This window comes from Lycorma delicatula, chromosome 2, assembly GCF_047948215.1.
Source record: "Lycorma delicatula isolate Av1 chromosome 2, ASM4794821v1, whole genome shotgun sequence".
Taxonomy (NCBI): domain Eukaryota; kingdom Metazoa; phylum Arthropoda; class Insecta; order Hemiptera; family Fulgoridae; genus Lycorma; species Lycorma delicatula.
The window spans coordinates 146,612,208-146,630,666 of NC_134456.1; the positions used below are offsets into that span (position 1 = coordinate 146,612,208).

Genomic DNA, 18,459 nt, shown 5'->3' on the forward strand with positions numbered 1-18,459 from the left:
AGCCTTAACTACTGAGATAAAACTCATCATACGTATGAATGAATTCATCTTTATATCTGTTGCACCGTTTTGTGACACAAGGATTAGTTAATGATATTGCCTAATTCTATAATTCATTGGTTATTTCTGCGCTATAACATTGCTCTTATCTTTCATTTGCATCAACATAGCTTGTTAGCTGATTACAAAAATGGCTTTTCCTGTAAGATTGCAACCTGTATATTCTGAACAAAATGAAAATAATATTTATTATTTTAATCTGTATTAATATTACATTGGCTGTAGTAAAACTATTTTACTGCAGGGAGAGGGCCAGGTACTATCATTATACTAGGTTCTCTAAGCGTAATTCCTAGCGCTCATTTGTTAAGGAGCAAGGAAATAAAGGGACCCTTGGGGTGTTGTATACAGAGTTCTTGGACATAAGCGTAGGAAGTAAGCCCTTTTATCAGCCCTTTCGATTCAGTATGGTGTTGTGATGAACAAAGATCGTGTCCTCCACATTTTGTTAAATGATTTGCTTCCTGATGACACTGTGGCAGGTGAGACTTTGTATCAACAACGTGTCCGGCGAGAGATTGCTGAATTCCATTCTGAGGTACAGTCTCTTGAGATTACCGAGGTGGAAGTCGTCAGGTGGTCTGCAGTATGGCATGATATAAAGAACCTGGATATGATTGTATCACGGTGGAACTCCTTGTTCGCTCGTTGCCTGTGATTCTCGGTTCCCTGACTGGGGTTTTTAATAGGATGCTTTCTTCTGGATATTTCCCAGCGTGGAGAATTAATATTACTTTTTAAATGTGGCGACAAGGACCCTACTGTTAGTTCTTCTTATCGGCCTTTGATGTTCTTGCCTGAAATAGGAAAGGTTTTTGAGAAAGTTTTGTATTTCCGTATTATTAGTAGGTTAACTAATGAGCATTTATTGATGGATATTCAATATGGTTTCCGGCCCGGCAAGAGCACGGAGGAAGCCATATTGCAGGTGATAAATAATGCTTCCTCCAGTGTAGGTAGGTATGTGTTAGGTGTTTTTCTGGATATATCCAGGGATTTTAACAACTTATGATAGCCCTCTGCCTTGTTTCAAGTTGCAGAAACATGATTGTACGTGGATTGAGATAAAGATTCTCTCAAATTACTTCAGTCATCGAACCGTCGTCCAAAGAGATGGCAGCTGGGAAGTAGGGAAGACCCTATCCAAAGGGTGCCGGCAGGGTAGTGTATTGAGTCCCCTTCTTTAGATAATTGAGTTCGATATTCTATATTACGGTTGAGGTCGCCTAGTGGTTGTTGCACTATTGCTTATGCGGATGATGGGGTATTGCTGGTTGTGGGGGATTCGCAGAACGAAATAGAACTCCGAGCTGCCTGTGCATGTGAGATTCTCAGGTTGTGAAGTCTCCAGCATAAGATAATTTTTAGTCCAGAAAAAACCACGATGATGATGTTGTAGGATCGGCTGGCCAATTCACGCCAAGCACGGGTTTCAATGGCCGGCCTTACCATTAGGTGTAATGTTTAGCATTATGAATGCTAAACAGTAATGTTTGTTGAATGCGAACAAAAACAATTATGAATGCGAAACCTAATGTTTACCATTAGGTATATGTTTCTGTTCAGAAATACTTGGGTGTAATCCTTGATGAGAATCTTCGATTCAAGTACCTTCGGAATGTTGCCGAGAGGGCTGTTACTACCTTTTTTGGAATTCGCAGAGTTATCCATCCCGACTGGGGGTTGAATTTCCGTATCATCCGTATCCTCCGTATCCTTTACAAGGGTGTACGTGAGGCTATTATGTTATACTCTGCGCCTGTCTGGGCTCATGATCTTTAGGTGTTATAGCGACATTCTTTTGAGAGCCCAGCGTCTCCTTCTGTTTGCTGTTGTCGGCGGTTACAGGACTGTGTCGCGGGAATCACAGATAGATATTAAGTAAGCCGATAGATATTCTTGCCGTAGAACATAAGGAACGTTATATTTCCAGACAGGATGGTCTTCTCACTTCAGAATGTTTGCGGGAAATTGAAGACCAGGGTTTTACGTCTTGACAGGCCAGGTGGGATGACTCCCGCTGGTCGTTACACGCGTAGCATATTTTCAATTATGTCTGATTTGCGCGCGGTTAGGTGGATTTCCCCAATCGGTATATTACGCAATCCTTTCCGGGCATGGTGCTTTTCGGGAGAGATTGGATAGGTTTCGTTTAGTAGATTCAGGTCTATGCCCGGATTGCGGGGTTGATGACACGGTGGACCATGTCCTCCATGTCTGGCATCCCAACTGAGGCCTGGCTGATGACTGTGAGATGTAATCAGTCAGACGGTCTAAAGACGACCTCCGGTAAGTCCCTCAGGGCTCGGAACTGAGGGGGTGGTATGGCGACCGGAATCTCCACAAGATGGGTGGGTGTTTTACTGAACAGGGTTGGAATGTAGTAAAACTATTACTTCCTCAACACAATCAACTAATTCATCTTTTTTAACATATAAAATTAATCCTCCAGACCTTTGTTCATTAATACACATACTGAAAATATAGGTATATTCAACTAATGCATACAAATCAGAGCCAATTTTATCACTAATCAACCATGTTTTAGTTAAGACTGCAATATTAAGTTTTATAGGAAAAAGCTGAAGTGTACTTACAAAATTATTGAAATTCTTTTTTAAACCTGTAATTTTCTGGTGTACAGCAAGGGAACAATTTTTATCAGAACAAAAAAATGTATACTTATAAAAAAATCATGTGTTTGCGCCAATTTTTCCTATATCAGACATCAGATTGATTTCCGATTTGATACTGTATGCTTTAGTACCATCATTGTTCCTGATGGAAATTTTCCCCTGTCTTGTCCAAATGTATTTCTAATTATTATCCTTAGCAGATTGCTTTGTTTTCATAAGTAGTTTCTTCAGCTATGAATGCCATTATATTTTCTTGCTTATTTTGGATTCTGATTGATTTTGCTGTCTCCAATAATTTCTAATAAATTTTCTCCTCTAGTTTTCATAATTCCATTTATCTGAATATTTTGTCCTCTTGAATGTTGCTTAAGATCATTTAACTGGTCTTTAATTTCGGTTAATTCCTTTCTAATTATTGAGTTTTAAATATACATTTTGTTCAATACATATTCAAAACATACTGTGAACAACTCTTTGCTTGTAAAGAAATTATAATTATTATTTTGTAAAAATAAAAAATAACAATCTGTATTGATTAAAAATATCAAATTTATAACATACTAGTTGAAATTTAATCTTAGATTTTTAAATAAAATAAAAATATTTATATAAGTAATATGGATGTATAAGAATTTATCAAAGTTTAAATGAATTATTTCAGCTGATGAAATTTTCTAAAAATCAGTAGACTAAGTTTTTATACAATTAATAAAAATGTTAATTAGACATCGTGTAAAAACAATCTTGGATAAATAATGGTCGTAGAAGACAGTCAACAGTTTCATCAACCTGATGTATCTCCATTATATCCATCACTACTAGAGTCTTGTTCTCCTGTTACATCCCCTTTGAAGGAACCATCAAAAAAATTCAGAAGGAAATATCAACAACATGAAAACAATACTGGATGTTTTGTTCAGTACGGTTTTAATTCTAATCAACTACCTGGTGCTGTTCCTCTTAATGGATACCAGTGTGATGCACAAGTGATTGTTAAGGTACAGTTTACTTCAAGCTCAGTAGAATTTAAAAAATAAAATGCATAGAAAGCTGAATTATTTTATTTTATAAGCACTCAATAAAGAATGATACTAGTTTAAGGAAGTAGTTACCGTGCATAATTTCCAAAGCTTCTTGTTTTAATAATAATTAAAACTAAATTAATATATGAGTGCATACCAATTGTGACTTACTAACCTTTTACAAACTCTCTTCTCAACTCTAGTGCCACACATAAAGCAAAACACCAAACCGAGTGAAATGAAGATGTAATATCTAATTAATTCAATGTTATTTTTATATTATCTATTAACTGATGTTTCCGGTATAAAATTTACATAGCTGTGGTGAAAATCAAAGACTTCCAAAATTAAATTTAATTTTTACTTTATACACCAATCAATTTTTTGATTGATACAATAATATATTTTGTTTTCAGATTTAGATGTAAATTTAGTTTGGTTTGTTGTTTTAATAATTTTACAGTTTTAAATAATTTTCATCACTGAATGTCATTGATAAAAGCGTAGCAACAAAAAAATGTTTGTTCAGTATTTTTTTCTTTTAATCAACCTCTATAATCTGATTTTCATCAATAAGATAACTGCAATCACTGATGTTTAGCCCTACATTGTGTTTGACTGATGAATATTTTTTAATCCTGAAGGATACACTCACCAGTCATTTTATTGGTTTGTGCAATTCTTCATTCCTTTCTGTTAACTAATTTTTTAATCAAACATTAATATTACAACCAATAAGCTTAATTATCTGTTTTATACATTTTAATCATTTCTTTATTAGTTTTACTCTCTACCCTTATAGAACCATATTCATTACTCCTGGGTGCTTTGTTATTTGGCCCTTCAATTTGTCCTTTTTTTACAAGCCATAAATATTTCTCCTCCATCTATGAATCATGAGACCTTGCTGATAGTGAGGTGGCTTGATTGCTCAGTGACACAGAGTAGCTGGACTGAGGTGTAACCATATCAGAGAGGTATCTGTTGAGAACCAGATAAAGGAAAGATTCCTGAGAGGGAGCAGCAGCTCTTTCAGTAATTGTTAAGGGCATAGGTCAGGAGGACCTAAACAGCCATATGAACATTTATCTTCTGAGTTCTGCGCAGCTGAAAGCAATGGAAAACTACAGCTGCTTTATTTCCAAGAAAATATGATTCTCTGTATTTTCATGTAACAAAGATGGAGACATCTTCCTTGGTAAAATACTCTGGAGGTAAAAGTCACAAAAATCTCTGGGTGTTGACTACTAAGGAAGGGGGTCACCAGAATATTAAAAAATAACATTCTATGAGTCGGAGTGTGGAATGTTAGAAGTCTAATAAAGGTTTGTAGGTTAGAAAATTTAGAGAGAAATGGATAGATTAAATGTAGATGTAATAGGAATTAGCAAGGTTCGGTGGGAAGAGGAAAATGACTTTTGGTCAGGTGATTGTAGAATAAATAACACAGCTTCAAATAAAGGAAAGGCAGGAGTAGGTTTTGTAATGAACAAGATGATAGGAAAGCGAATAGAGTATTTCAAAATGCGTAGTGACAGAATCATTGTAATAAGGATAAAATCAAAATCAAAGCCGACAACGATTGTTAATGTCTATATGCCTACCAGTGCCCTTGATGATGATGAGGTAGTGTGTATACAAAGAAATTGACGAAGCAGTTAAACACATAAAAGGGGATGAAAATTTAATAATAGTTGGAGAGGGCTGGACAAAAGGAATGAAAGAGGGGACCAACTTATAAAGTTTTGCACAAAGTATAATAATTTAGTAACTGCCAACACCCAGTTTAAAAATCATAAGAGAAGAATATACACATGGAAAAAGCCAGGTGATACTCCAAGGTATCAGATAGATTATATCATGGTTAAGCAAAGATTTAGAAATCAACTCATCGACTGCAAAGCTTATCCTGGAGCAGACATTGATTAATTTAGTGATAATAAAATGTAGATTGGGAAGCATACTAGTAGGTTGCAATGACTAATAGCTTCTAAGTGTGTATGGACTAGGCACAGTGAATGCTACTTTAAAACAATTTGAAGAAACTGGTTTCTTTTCACCTCAAAGGAAAAGTAAATGTGGCTGTAAAAGAAAAATTACTCCAACATGGGATCGGTTATTAGTGAGAAAAGTAAACTTGATCCTATATTATCTGCTATGGACTAAAATCAAGAATTAGCAGCCAGTGAAACAGATTTATATATGACAACTGCTAGATGATGATTTTTTGTAGCTGAACAGAAAGCTCGTCAGTCAGCTATAAAAGCAGCATTTAACATCAGCAATATGAAAAAAAGGCTCTTGTGGGCTAAAGCAAATGCTAACTGCACCAAAGAAGATTGGAAATATGTTATGTTTTCCGATAAGTCACATTTTTGTGCTCGGGCTAAGGGTTTCATTTATTAGAAAAGCATCAGACAAAAATTCATCATCGCTTCAAATCTAACAATCAGTTAAACAACTCCAGAAAAAGATTTTTTGGAAATTGATTAGTTCCAGTAGTTAGTATACTGAAAAGTGATGGTTACATCACTTCTGAAGGAAAGGGTTGTGACACAACTTCAAAACAAATTCTCATAAGGCAATGAAAATTTGGTGTTCCAACAAAATTTGGTGCCATGCCTTACTGCCAAAAATGTGGAAAAATTTTTTGAAGAACAAAACATTTGGCCAGGCAACTTCCCAGACTTAAACCCGATTGAAAATTTTTGGGCAGTAGTGAAATAAACGACTCCCAAAAATGAGTTGTACCACAAAAATTGACCTCAAAAAGCAATAATATTGGTATGGTTTCATGATGAAGAAATAAAAAAAATGCGAAGTACATTTGTTGAATAATTGCCAAATCATGTACATGAAGTGATTACAAATAAAGGAGGGCATATTAATTACTAGATATTCTCAAATTGTACGGGATGTTTTTTTCTAAATAAAGTTACTTTTTATAAAATAACGTCTGTGTTGAGATTAATTTTTGCACGCTATTGTAGTTGCATATTATTTTATATTATAATAATATATTCTTCACAAATCAATCTTTACACGAGCTTGTAAACAGATAACACTTTAAAACGGTTAAATATTAAGCAACTCACTTCCAAAATACTGGAACTTTTTCATCCAAATGTCTTTCTGAACCCAATTAGTGTCATTTTTGTTAATGAAAAAGTTTTTAGCAGCAATGTCATTAATAATGTCACTCTTAAAAAGGTATGTGTTCCTTGTAACTGTAGATACAAATAAAATGTACATCCAGCTTGTAATGTGAAAAAATGACTACTTCTGGGTTCCAGAGTTTACCAGTAGGTTTTTTTTTATTAATATTTTGTATGATCTTGCTTACTTCTTTTTTTGTTTAAAGGTGACAAAGTAATCTTCTTTCCTGGGAATATTAGCAATTTATATATATAACACAAAATGTAATGTATTGTTTGTATTTTACCATTAAATATACATTTTCTCGACATAAGGGAAGAAAAACATTCTTTTTTAACACAGTTAATTTATTAAATTAATTTATTGTCCTAAAGATATATATGTATATTTATATTATATTACATTAATTTAATATATAATATATACTATTATAATTTAAATACTATATTATATAACACATACACACACACACACACACACACACACACACACACATATATATATATATATATATATATATATTCAAAAAACCAACAAACACAGTAACAGAAAAATCTAAAAAAAACTAATATCAATAGTCGATTTTCGAGGGATCCGGCATCATCATCAGTCGGTACACTATTCTATAATTACATCAACAAATAAAAAAATGAAATAGAAACTTAAAAAAATTAGAAAATACAATCACTAAAAACCACAAAATTTGTAACAACACTACCATTACAAGGTTGTGTTGTTACAAATTTTATGGTTTCTAGTGCTTATTTTCTAAATTTTTATTTAATTTTTGTTATTTGTTGATGTAGTTATAGAATTGTCTAACGACTGATGATGTGGGATACCGGGAATGTCGATTATTGGTATAAGTTTTCTTTTTAGATTTTCTGTTACTGTATTTAGTGGTTAAGTTATTTTCTGAATTTAATTAGCACAGTGGTCAATATGTTGATGAATTATTTGACTTTTCAAAAAATGCTATCAATATATTTATTCAAGTACAGTGAAGTTCCTATAACTCGAATATTCAAGAGAATAAAAAAAAACTTTTACTTACGAAAATTAGAGTTATAAACATATATGCTACGACATTTCTAGCCACTGTAAATTTGCTCACGTAAAATGTACAGCACTATTTAAGAAATTATTGCATTTTTTCCATATACAGTCTTATTATATCACAGCAATATTATTAAATGACATGATTCATCATTACATTATGCAGTACGTACTACTTTTTAGTACCTGTATATGTAGTATGTATTGTTACCACACATACATGCCTAATTTAATATCGGCGGACGACAACGATAGCAGCTCAGATGTCAACGAGAGCACAGTATACGTACGCGCTGGTACAGCGTAACTCCCGCCGCGCAGTTCTACCACCATAGCAGCGCTGCGGCCCCACCACTCTCAGGGCCCAATAAAAGAGCATGCACGAGAATGAATTTTTAATTCATCGTCGACCACCACCTGGAGAAGACAGAAGAAGTTTCTTGGCCGCCTCAATGTGGGACTTCCCGACGGATGCCAACATCCCCGCCGGATCAGCAGGCCTGGCCGGCCCGCCGAGGGAGCCGCTGGACGCGCACGCTACCTTCCCGCTCCACCTCGCCGGGCTTCAATCGCCCTGGCCGGCTGACCAGCAGCAGGAGCCGGCCCAGCATGGGATCGCTCGTGGAGAACCGCCTCCGCGAAAGACGACCGACGCCGACCCGACACTGCGGGGCTCGAGGACCACCACTGCCACGCTGTAGTGGGGACCAACTGCCGCTGAGGGGAAGCCCAGGTTATAAATTACAACGAGCCGTCGAAGCCTATCGACGACAAGAACGGCCCTTTTCAGGGCTACCACAAGGTTATTTGTTACAATGAGCCGTCGAAGCTAATCGACAACAACAGCCCTCTCAGGGCTACTACAATGTTAGTAAGTTCCACGTGCCGTCGAAGCCATTCGGCAACAGTATGTAGTTAGTAAGTTAAACTTAACTTATCTGAAGAGTATTCATTACCGCGGAAAACACTAAACAAAATGTAGGGTAATAAATACCCACGAAAATCAATTTTTTTCTCACTGATAATCAATTTATTGCACAAAAATCATTAATGAATGAAAAATACCAAAGGTTATAACTTAATATGAATAGTAAAACATATCATTGTATGAAAACACGGTTCAGTTTTAAATTCAAGAATTGTGTTTTTAAAAGTTTTTCAGATAAAATAAAAACAATATTAAAATTATAAAAATTAAAATAAAAAGTGAAGAATAATTGGCTGTTTCGTAAAATAACTGAATTTAATTAAAATTTATTAAAAAAAATTGTTGACAGTTGTCTGATGTTTATTCTGATGTAGTAGTCAGCAATTTTTCGATATCTGCAACCGCAGAAGAACCCGATTCTGGTACAGCAACTTTTGACTCAACAAATTGCCGAACAGAATTAACGTTATTCGTAACTCCCAATAAAGTTGGAAGCGGTACGCAGGGTAGTTCATCATTGTCGTTATCCGAACCAGTCTCTCTGGTGTCATTCTCGTTTGCCTTTGCGTTAATCGTATTGGTTGCAATATCATAGTCAGTAGGGTATTTTGCTGCTACTAAATCTTCGTTTATGGAAACATAATCCTGAAAAGTTATCTCGCTAATTACTTGCAAATCATCGGTAACTGACTCCCATTCAATATCATCATCATCATCATTATTGTTGCTAGAACTAAGGTTTTCACTGCTAGTTGTTCACATTCCGACAAAATAACGTGTTGTAGTTTCTTAAATCCAGCTATTTTTAAACATTTAAACATTTAAAAATTGTTAGCTCAGTTACATCATTCCAAGATTTTTTAACTTCCCATAGACAATGAAGAAGATTAATTTCTGGTAACGTTATCATTATAATCCTTTTCTTGTACATTTCCTTAAAATTTTCTATAATGTCCTGATCCATTGGTTGTTTTAGATGTAACATTTGGTGAAAAGAAAACCCATTTTATCGATAATAATTCCTGAGGAAACGATTTTGGAAGTGTGTCAATAAAGAGAATAATCTTTCTATTTTTCGAATGATAATAATGATCCGATTTGAATAACCGTTTTTCGAAGATTTCACTACTAACTCACGCTTTTCTATTGGCTTCGTACTGAATAGGCAAAGATCTAACGTTAGCGAAACAATGTGTTTTTCGATTTACCAACTAAGAGAGGTTTCAACTTTTATGTCCCCAACATGTTCCCACCTAAAAGAACTGTGACACGGTCTTTACTTCGTATCTCACCGTAGCATTTATCCTCTTAAACGTTAAAGTTTTGTCAAATAAAATTTGTAAAATAATCCAATTTTGTCACCGTTAAAAGTGCTGGATTCGTTGTAGGTGCTCATAACTTCTTTTAGGATACTGTTTATCCTCTTATTACAAACTTCATCATTTACACTGGCACTTTCACCACAAACATTTTTAAAAATTATTCCATGACTGTCTAAACTTATTAAGCCAACCGACATTAGTTTTGAAATCCGTACAATTGAACTGCCTCGCAAAGTACTTGGCTTTTTCACGTAAAATTGGTCCATTGATAGGTAAATTTTGATCGCGACTATTTTTAAACCTCCCTTTCTTCAGAGGACGAATGAGGATGATATGTATGAGTTTAATTGTCTTGTTCAGTCTCAGTTCGACCATTACTAAGATGTGTGGTTAATTGAAACCCAACCACCAAAGAACACCGATATTCACTATTTAGTATTCAAATACGTGTAAAAATAACTACTCTATTAGCACTTGAACGCTGGAACTCTCGACTTCCTAATCAGCTGATTTGAGAAGACGCGTTCACCACTAGACCAATCCGGTAGGTATTTAAAACCTCTCTAAAGAATAAGAACAACCTTGTTTACAGTAGCAGATAAACCCAAACAGACTTACGAAAACTATGCATACGAGTTGAAACGGTTATAAAGACCCATTGACTGATACGACAAACGAGTTCCGGTGAAAACTGATGTCTTATGTATAAGATTTCGCTTCTCTCTTTACTGTATTTTGATTCTTCCTTTTTTGTTTGAAGTGAATCATGTTTGTTTCGGTTTCTGAACTGAAAGTAAGATCAGTATTACAGCTTAATGTTAAACTTGGTTTTTTTTATTTTTTGTAATAAACTAATCAAATTTTTACTTCGAGTTACAGGATTTTTGTTCGAGTTAAAGAAATTATATTTCCGCATAAGGTAATATAATACGGCCGGGAAATAGAATAAGTATAAATAAAATATAAATATTTATAAAATAAATAAATATAATATGCGAATAAATTTCAGTTGTAGAAATTTTCGAGTTGTAGGTATTCGAGTTACACGTATATTGACTGTATTAACACACATGTGTGTATGTGTGTGTGTGTACGCGCGCGCGTTTTAAGTAGTTTCAAGTCTAGGAAAGGATGTTTTTTTATTTTTTATTTTATGTACTATGTTGTTTAAACGCGAGTGGGTAGCCATTATTAACATGTGCAGGTGTTCTATTGTAATGAGTCTTCAGTATAGCTATTGGCTTATAACAGCGTTATTCAACCTTTCAGTATTTGCGACCCAATTTTCAATCGTAATTTTCATCGCCACCCCCTCTCATACAATAACAATACATACAGTAATAATGTATTATGAGTATTTTGACGCTAAAGCTGCACTACACTTTAACTACAAACCTCACAAATTACCAATAATAAGTAAATTTACTGATATTTGGCAACACCGATCCGCATTGACATCGATGCCTCTCTATTATTCTTGCCTTATGTCCACTATATCGGAAATTCTCGCGGCTTCGCGAAAAGTTCCAAATTGTTTCGAACACTCTGGAACGTCTGCGCAAACGTGTATAAATGCTGCACCTCGTTCAATTCTAGCCAGTCTCAGTCGACTCGATCCTTCTATCGCTATCGAATCTATCGTGAATGTGTAATTTGCGTATTAATTGCAATTCACGGTATTAAATATTCACGGCAGTAAATTTTTACAGAATCATGGATAAACTTTTAAGTGGGCGTAAGCGAGCATTAGACGACAGTGAAACATCAAGTGCACAGATGAGCGAGGTTTTGAAAATAAAATCAAGAAAATATTCTCAAGAATATTTAAATTTTAGGTTTACTGGTACTGAAGTAAAATAAAAAGAAAAGCACCTGTGTGTCATTTGCTCAAAAATTTTGGCAGTAGACAACATGAAACCTAATAAAATTAAACGACATTTGGAAGCGCTTCATAGTGAATACGTTAACAAATCCCGAAAATTCTTCAAATTAAAAGTAAAATCACATGAAAAGCAAAAATATTTTTTTAAAATCTTTGTGAATGAAAAAGCTTTACTTACTTACCTCTTTCAAAATTTCATATAAAGTAGCCAGGTGCAAAACGCCTTCCACGAATGGTAAAGAGCTTATTTTTTCGGCTGTAATTGAGATTGTAGAAATTATGTTTGGAGATAATTTTTCCAAAAAGTTGCAGTCTATACCTCTACCAAATGATACTGTTGCGCATCGAATTGATGGTATAGATGAAAATGTGCAGGATCAGCTTTTCAGGAAGTTGGTTGACAAATTGTTTTCAATTCAGCTAGTTGAGGCATTAAGATGGTGATTTCATTGCCTATGTTCGATTTTGTGATTGTATGTCAGCAGTAGAAGAACTACTTTCTGCAAACCAATAAAACTCAAAGCAACATCACTCGCATTATTTGCTATTTTAAATCATTTTATAGACGAGGCAAATATAAAGTGAAAAGATTGCATCGGAATATGTACAGACTGTGCTCGTTCAATGTCTGGAAGATTCTAAAGTATACAAGCACTTGTGAAACAAAACTCAACATAGTGTGTATGGACACATTGCATGATTCACAGAGAAGCTCTGGCTTCCAAAGAAATGAGTCCTAATCTGAATATAGTGCTAACGACGGTTGTAATCGTAATAAATTATATAAAAATAAGACCCCTAAAATCAAGAATCTTTTATGCACTTTATAAAGACAATAGGTGCAATACATTCAGCGTTACTATTTTAATGCGAGGCAAAATGGTTATCACGTGGAAGTTTTTGCAATGTGTTTATGAATTAAGAGATGAAATCACCGTTTTTCTAGAAGAGGAAAACCGACCGGAAGCCGAAAAGTTTCGAGATGGTTTATTTGTGATGGAATTCGGCTACTTGGTCGAAATATTAGAAATTAAATACCTCGAATCTTCAACTCCGAGGAGCAAAACACATATGTTGGATGCCAGTGATAAAGTTAATGCTTTTTGTAGAAAATTGGAATTGTGGAGCAGAAATTTAAAGAAAAAACCCCAGAAATGTTTGCAAATGTGGATGAATGTGTTAATAGTTACAAGACTGAAGAACAACATGTGAAAGCTGTTTTTGTAACTATTGAAAATCATTTAGCCATACTGGCAAAGAAGTTAAAAAAGTATTTTATTGCTGACGACAACTTGGTAGCAAGTTACGAGTGGGTTAGGGATTCATTTCAAAATACTCCCGAAGGGCTCTCAACTGCCGAAGAAGAAATCTTCATAAACTTCACGGCAAGTGGCAAAATCAAAAGACAATTTAGTAAAAAATCACTCTTTGAATTTTATGCAAGGATGGATGATGAGTTTTCTACACTCTAAACAAGAGCATTTTGGATACTATTACTGTTTTCAACATCCTACCTTTGCGAAACTGGATTTTTGCAGTGGCTGCTTTGAAGACAAAATATAGATCTCAGCTAAATATAAAAAAAGAACTCAGAGTGTCTATCTCTAATAATAAACCTTCTTTCGAAAAACTTTGCTCTGCAAGACAGACCCAAGGGAGTCACCAGTAATTATTAAACTTGTTTTTAATTTAGTGTTGATAAGTTAATTATTGAATACATTGTGCAGTACGGATACAATCCTATTTATAAGTATATTATATCAATGTAAATGTGTATTTTATTATTTATTATGTCAGAATATATTTTTTTTTGCTTTCCTTTCAGTAAATTAATACATTTTTTAATAATATTTTCTTTTTAGTTTCTCAAACTGTGGGGCGCTCCCCACAGTTGAGACACTGGCTTATACAGATACATGTATTAGGCGATGTAAAATGTGTAAGAAAATTGCATGTTGTTCTGTAGTGGGTTTTCTATAAATCTTAAAGGAATTTTTGTAATTTATTTTGGAGCGGTAAGGTCGAATTCCAGTAAACGGTCAAAAAGTTCCATATGAAGAGGTAACCACAAAGTAAAAAATTAAAAAGTAAATCAATTAAATTAAGATCAGGTAAAGTAGAAAAACTAAATCACCGGGTTGGTCTAATGGTGAACGCGTCTTCCAAAATTATTTGGAAGTTGGATTTGGAAGTCGAAAGTTCCAGCGTTCACGTCGTAGTAAAGGCAGTTACTTTTATACGGATTTGAATACTAGATCGTGGATACCAGAGTTCTTTGGTGGTTGGGTTTCAATTAATCACACATCTCAGGAATGGTCGAACTGAGACTGTACAAGACTACACCTCATTTACACTCATACATATCATCCTCATTCATCCAATGAAGTAATACCTGAACGGTAATTCCCGTAGGCTAAACAGGGAAAAGAAAAAAAGTAGAAAAACTAAATAAAGAGGTCAAATATATCCAGTATTTTGAAAGTGGGTCATTTAATATTCAATAATAATTGTTAAAAAGTATTATCTTTTATTGTCATGTTCGCTAAAAATAACTGAGCACTTGATATATTTGTTAAAATCACTCTTGGTTTTTTTTGCATGAATATTTTAGCAGTATGTAAAATTTTGATTCACAGCAAAAAAAAAATAGTTCTCCTGCATTATACTCATAAATCTTATTAAGCTTTGTTATAATTATAAATCTTATTTAGATTCATCTTTATACTGTACATAAAAGTAAAATTCTCTCTGTCTTTATACTTGAGCATCACACCTGAACTTATATAATTCAGTGATTTATTTCAGGTTATCTAAAACGTTTTTTTTTTATGAAATCTAACAGGTTTATTGTATTTGTGCTGTAAGGTGTGTACTCATAAATTTTCCAGTACTAGAATGTTTGATTTTGTTTTATACCAAACCGCAAGAATAAGGCCCACAGCCACACCACATGGGTGGTTGTATGAGAATATAATGAAAAATGCGCATTGCATGTTGCATTGATAGAAGCAAAATTTATCTTTTTCATGTGAAATTTTTTACTTTTTTTCATGAATTGGATTTTCAATGACTTATTTTGTCTCTATTTGCCCACAGGTATCCAAAGCAGCACCATTTTTATGCAGTCTAATTTTTATTATTTAGGTTATACCTTTTATCAGTTTTAAAAAAAACAAATTATGTAAAATTGCGTTATTTTATTTCCCTCGAAAAGCTGTATTTGAACGACGTTCCGGATCAGTGCATCTCTGAGTGTAACATAACATTTTTTTAGCTTTTACAACTTTCGTAGTCTTGTGTGTAACAGAATTTATTTCTAGCACAAGGAATTTTACTTTTAGTTACAATAGACACCTGTTGTTCTCAGTGTGTGTGTGTGTGTGTGTGTGTGTGTGTGTGTGTGTGTGTCACCCCAGGTGATTTTCTCATAAACTATGAACAATAAAAAAAAATAACTTAAACAATAGTTAGTTACTCATATTGGAGAGTGACACCTCATGGTGACCTTGTATTCGACCTTGAACTAGACTTTGACCTTATTTCAAGGTCACATTTTTTCCAAATTGAACGGCCTATTTTTGACCCACTCAATGAAAATAACAGAAAATTTAACATTGGAATATGTGGTCACACATATGACCCTAGAACCTTTTTGAAAGACATACCGTCTAATGAGAGATAGTGTGTTGTACGTAGATAGTGTTATATGAGTTACACGTTTTTGAAGGCCGTACAATATTCCTGGAAGATTTTTATTCCAGGTCATTTATCTCGCAAACCATGGGAAAGAGCATAAATGACTTTACAGAAGTTAAGTGGTTCAGAGGGGGATATTCGATGGTGACCTTGAGATCCCCTTTGGAGGTCGTTCCAAGGTAATTGAGGTTTTTCAAATGGAATTACTTTTTCGATAGCACCAATGGAAAGAACGAAAAATGTCACGTGACAATACTTGAATTTAGTCCCGTCGTTTTACGATTATGTTTCATTTTTTCCAGCTTCTTGAAGTTTAAGGTTTAGGAGTTAATCACATTAACACAATTTGCTGATTCATGATAGTAACAGATAGCAATCCTCTTGTCATAACTTAGAAACCAGTTACTGTAAATATCTGTGAAAAACCTACAGCACCTGTATAACACTATCTCTAATGGTTAGCCGCATGACCTTCAAAATATTTGCAAGGTATTATGATCACATATTCCAATGTAAAAGTTTCTACCCTTTTCATTGGTGGAGTCAAAAATAGGTCATTCCATTTGAGAAAATTGTGTTAACCTTGAAATAAGGTCAAGGTGAAGATAAAATCCAAGGTAATCGTGAGGTATCCCCCTCCAATCTGAATAACTTTTGTTTAGGTCATTATTTTGTATTGTGCTTAGTTTGCGAGAAAATCACCTGGGGTGATTAAAATGAAACACTATAGTGTGTGTGTGTGTGTGTGTGTGTGTGTGTGTGTGTGTGCATGCCTGTAAACTATTTCATCCAAAAGAATCTTACAAATAATCCTCCAAGCAATTACCTTAACCATAGAAGAATTTTTGCTTCTGTGGTTAAGGTAATTCCTTTTGTTTACTGAAGTGGCTTTATAGACTAGTAGGAAGAAACTGAATAAATTTTGTCTTTAATGCCTCATTTAGAATTTTCTACTTGGTTGATTTTTAAAACTTTTTCAATTTTTAAATCATTGAACTCATCATACTCGTAGATATCAAAATTCAAACTATCAGATTATACTATTGTATTGTTTGTATTTTAATATATTTTCTGAATACCAAAGAGAAAAAAAAAATTAAGTTGATTAACAAACTAATTAATTATTCTCCCCAGGTTTCCAGTCAGCTAGAGGATAGAAATCTAATTAATAGAAACTACAATCACTATAGAAGAAAAAGGTTCTTCAATGAGCACAACTCACCATCAAAAATGTTTATTGGAAAGTTAACAAAATCTCATAGATCTTGGAAAGATAACAATAATTCAAAAAATAATATTAATGATTACTACAACAGGAGACCGATCAGAACATTAGGAAGTATGTTTCAGGAAAGCGGACGGGGTAAGGACATAGTAAATGAAAATGAAATAAATGCAAAAAATGAATCACAGGATAAAAATGAGTCTTCTCGTATTAGCACAGTTGCAGAAATTCATAAATATGAATCTAAAAAAAGAAAAAGTGAAAAAAAAAATGGGGATAATGATACTGAAACATTGAATGAAAAAAATACCACCAATAATGGAATTCAAGAAGAAAAACTTGATCATCAAAAACCTGAAATGAGTAAATTTAGAAGGAAAACTTTAAAACTGACAAAAATGTTTGCTCCAGGAAGTAAGGAATCTCAAGAAAATATAATAAACAATAAAGATGTGGAAAAAGCAGATACGACTGCTACACCATCAAAAAAAGTTAAACAATCAAAAACATCAAATGAAGATAAAGAATCTGAGATTTCCCGGATTGAAGAAATAAGTGAAGATTCTTCATTTCATAAAATGTCAAAGAATTCTTATCAAAATAATCGTCAGAGAACTCATAAACCAATCAAAAATGAAAGCACTAATGAACCGTACAAATCAGTTGGTGTACAAGCAACACCATTTCCCCCATTTCGTCTTTACTTTCTACCAGAAAAAGACTGGAAAGAAACAGACAGTAAGTTACACAAAGTACTAAAAATTATACTGTCACAGTGTGGTTTGGCTTGTATTGTACTTTCATGGGCTATGATGGGTGCACTTGTATTCAGATTAACTGAAGGTCCTCAAGAACAACGTCAGGTAAGAGAAACAGCATTTTGCAGATATTAAATTATTATATTTTTAATTATATTCTTTTTTTGATTAATTTCTTGTAAATAACAATAGAATATTTATATTTTCTACTTTTGAGAAAAAAAGTAAAAACATTACCTGCTCTCTAAGTAATGATCTGACAAATATAAAACTTATTTTTGTTTTTAGCACCTATCAGTACAGAATAAAGATACAAAATATAATTATTACTTTTCTACTACTTTCTACTTTCTTTTCTACTTTCTATTACTTTTCCAGAAGGAAGTTGATAGATCTCTTCATAAAATGCTTGAGACTTGTCACGAGCCATTTTGAACAAACTCCTCTACATCATCGCTGCTCTGGAATCAATGTCCTACAATGGCCCTTCAATGGCCCAAATAAAAAGTATCACAGGAGGAAATCTGGGTATGCAGAGATGTTCTAATGTTACCCAATAAATTTCATCCAGTTTTTCCTTAGTGTTAACGGCTGTGTGAGGCCTAGCATTGTCATGAAGGAGAATCACATCTCTGATCGACTGTTGGTGCCTTTTGGTTTTGCCTTAACAGGGCAAAATCAATTCAGGAAATTTGGCAAATTCCTTGTCAACTTTCTG

The 18,459-nt window shown here is 33.9% G+C and overlaps 1 protein-coding gene across 3 annotated transcripts in view; it reads left to right on the forward strand.

Moving 5' to 3' along the window:
- The window catches only part of LOC142319299 (uncharacterized), a 50,952-nt gene that overhangs the window by 9,446 nt on the left and 23,047 nt on the right, over nucleotides 1-18,459 (forward strand). For all 3 annotated transcript variants that reach the window (XM_075356412.1, XM_075356411.1, XM_075356413.1), the window contains exon 2: nucleotides 16,893-17,846. In XM_075356412.1, coding sequence (XP_075212527.1) covers nucleotides 16,989-17,846 — 858 coding nt within the window. In that variant the 5' untranslated portion in view covers nucleotides 16,893-16,988. The remainder of the gene's footprint in view (nucleotides 1-16,892; nucleotides 17,847-18,459) is intronic.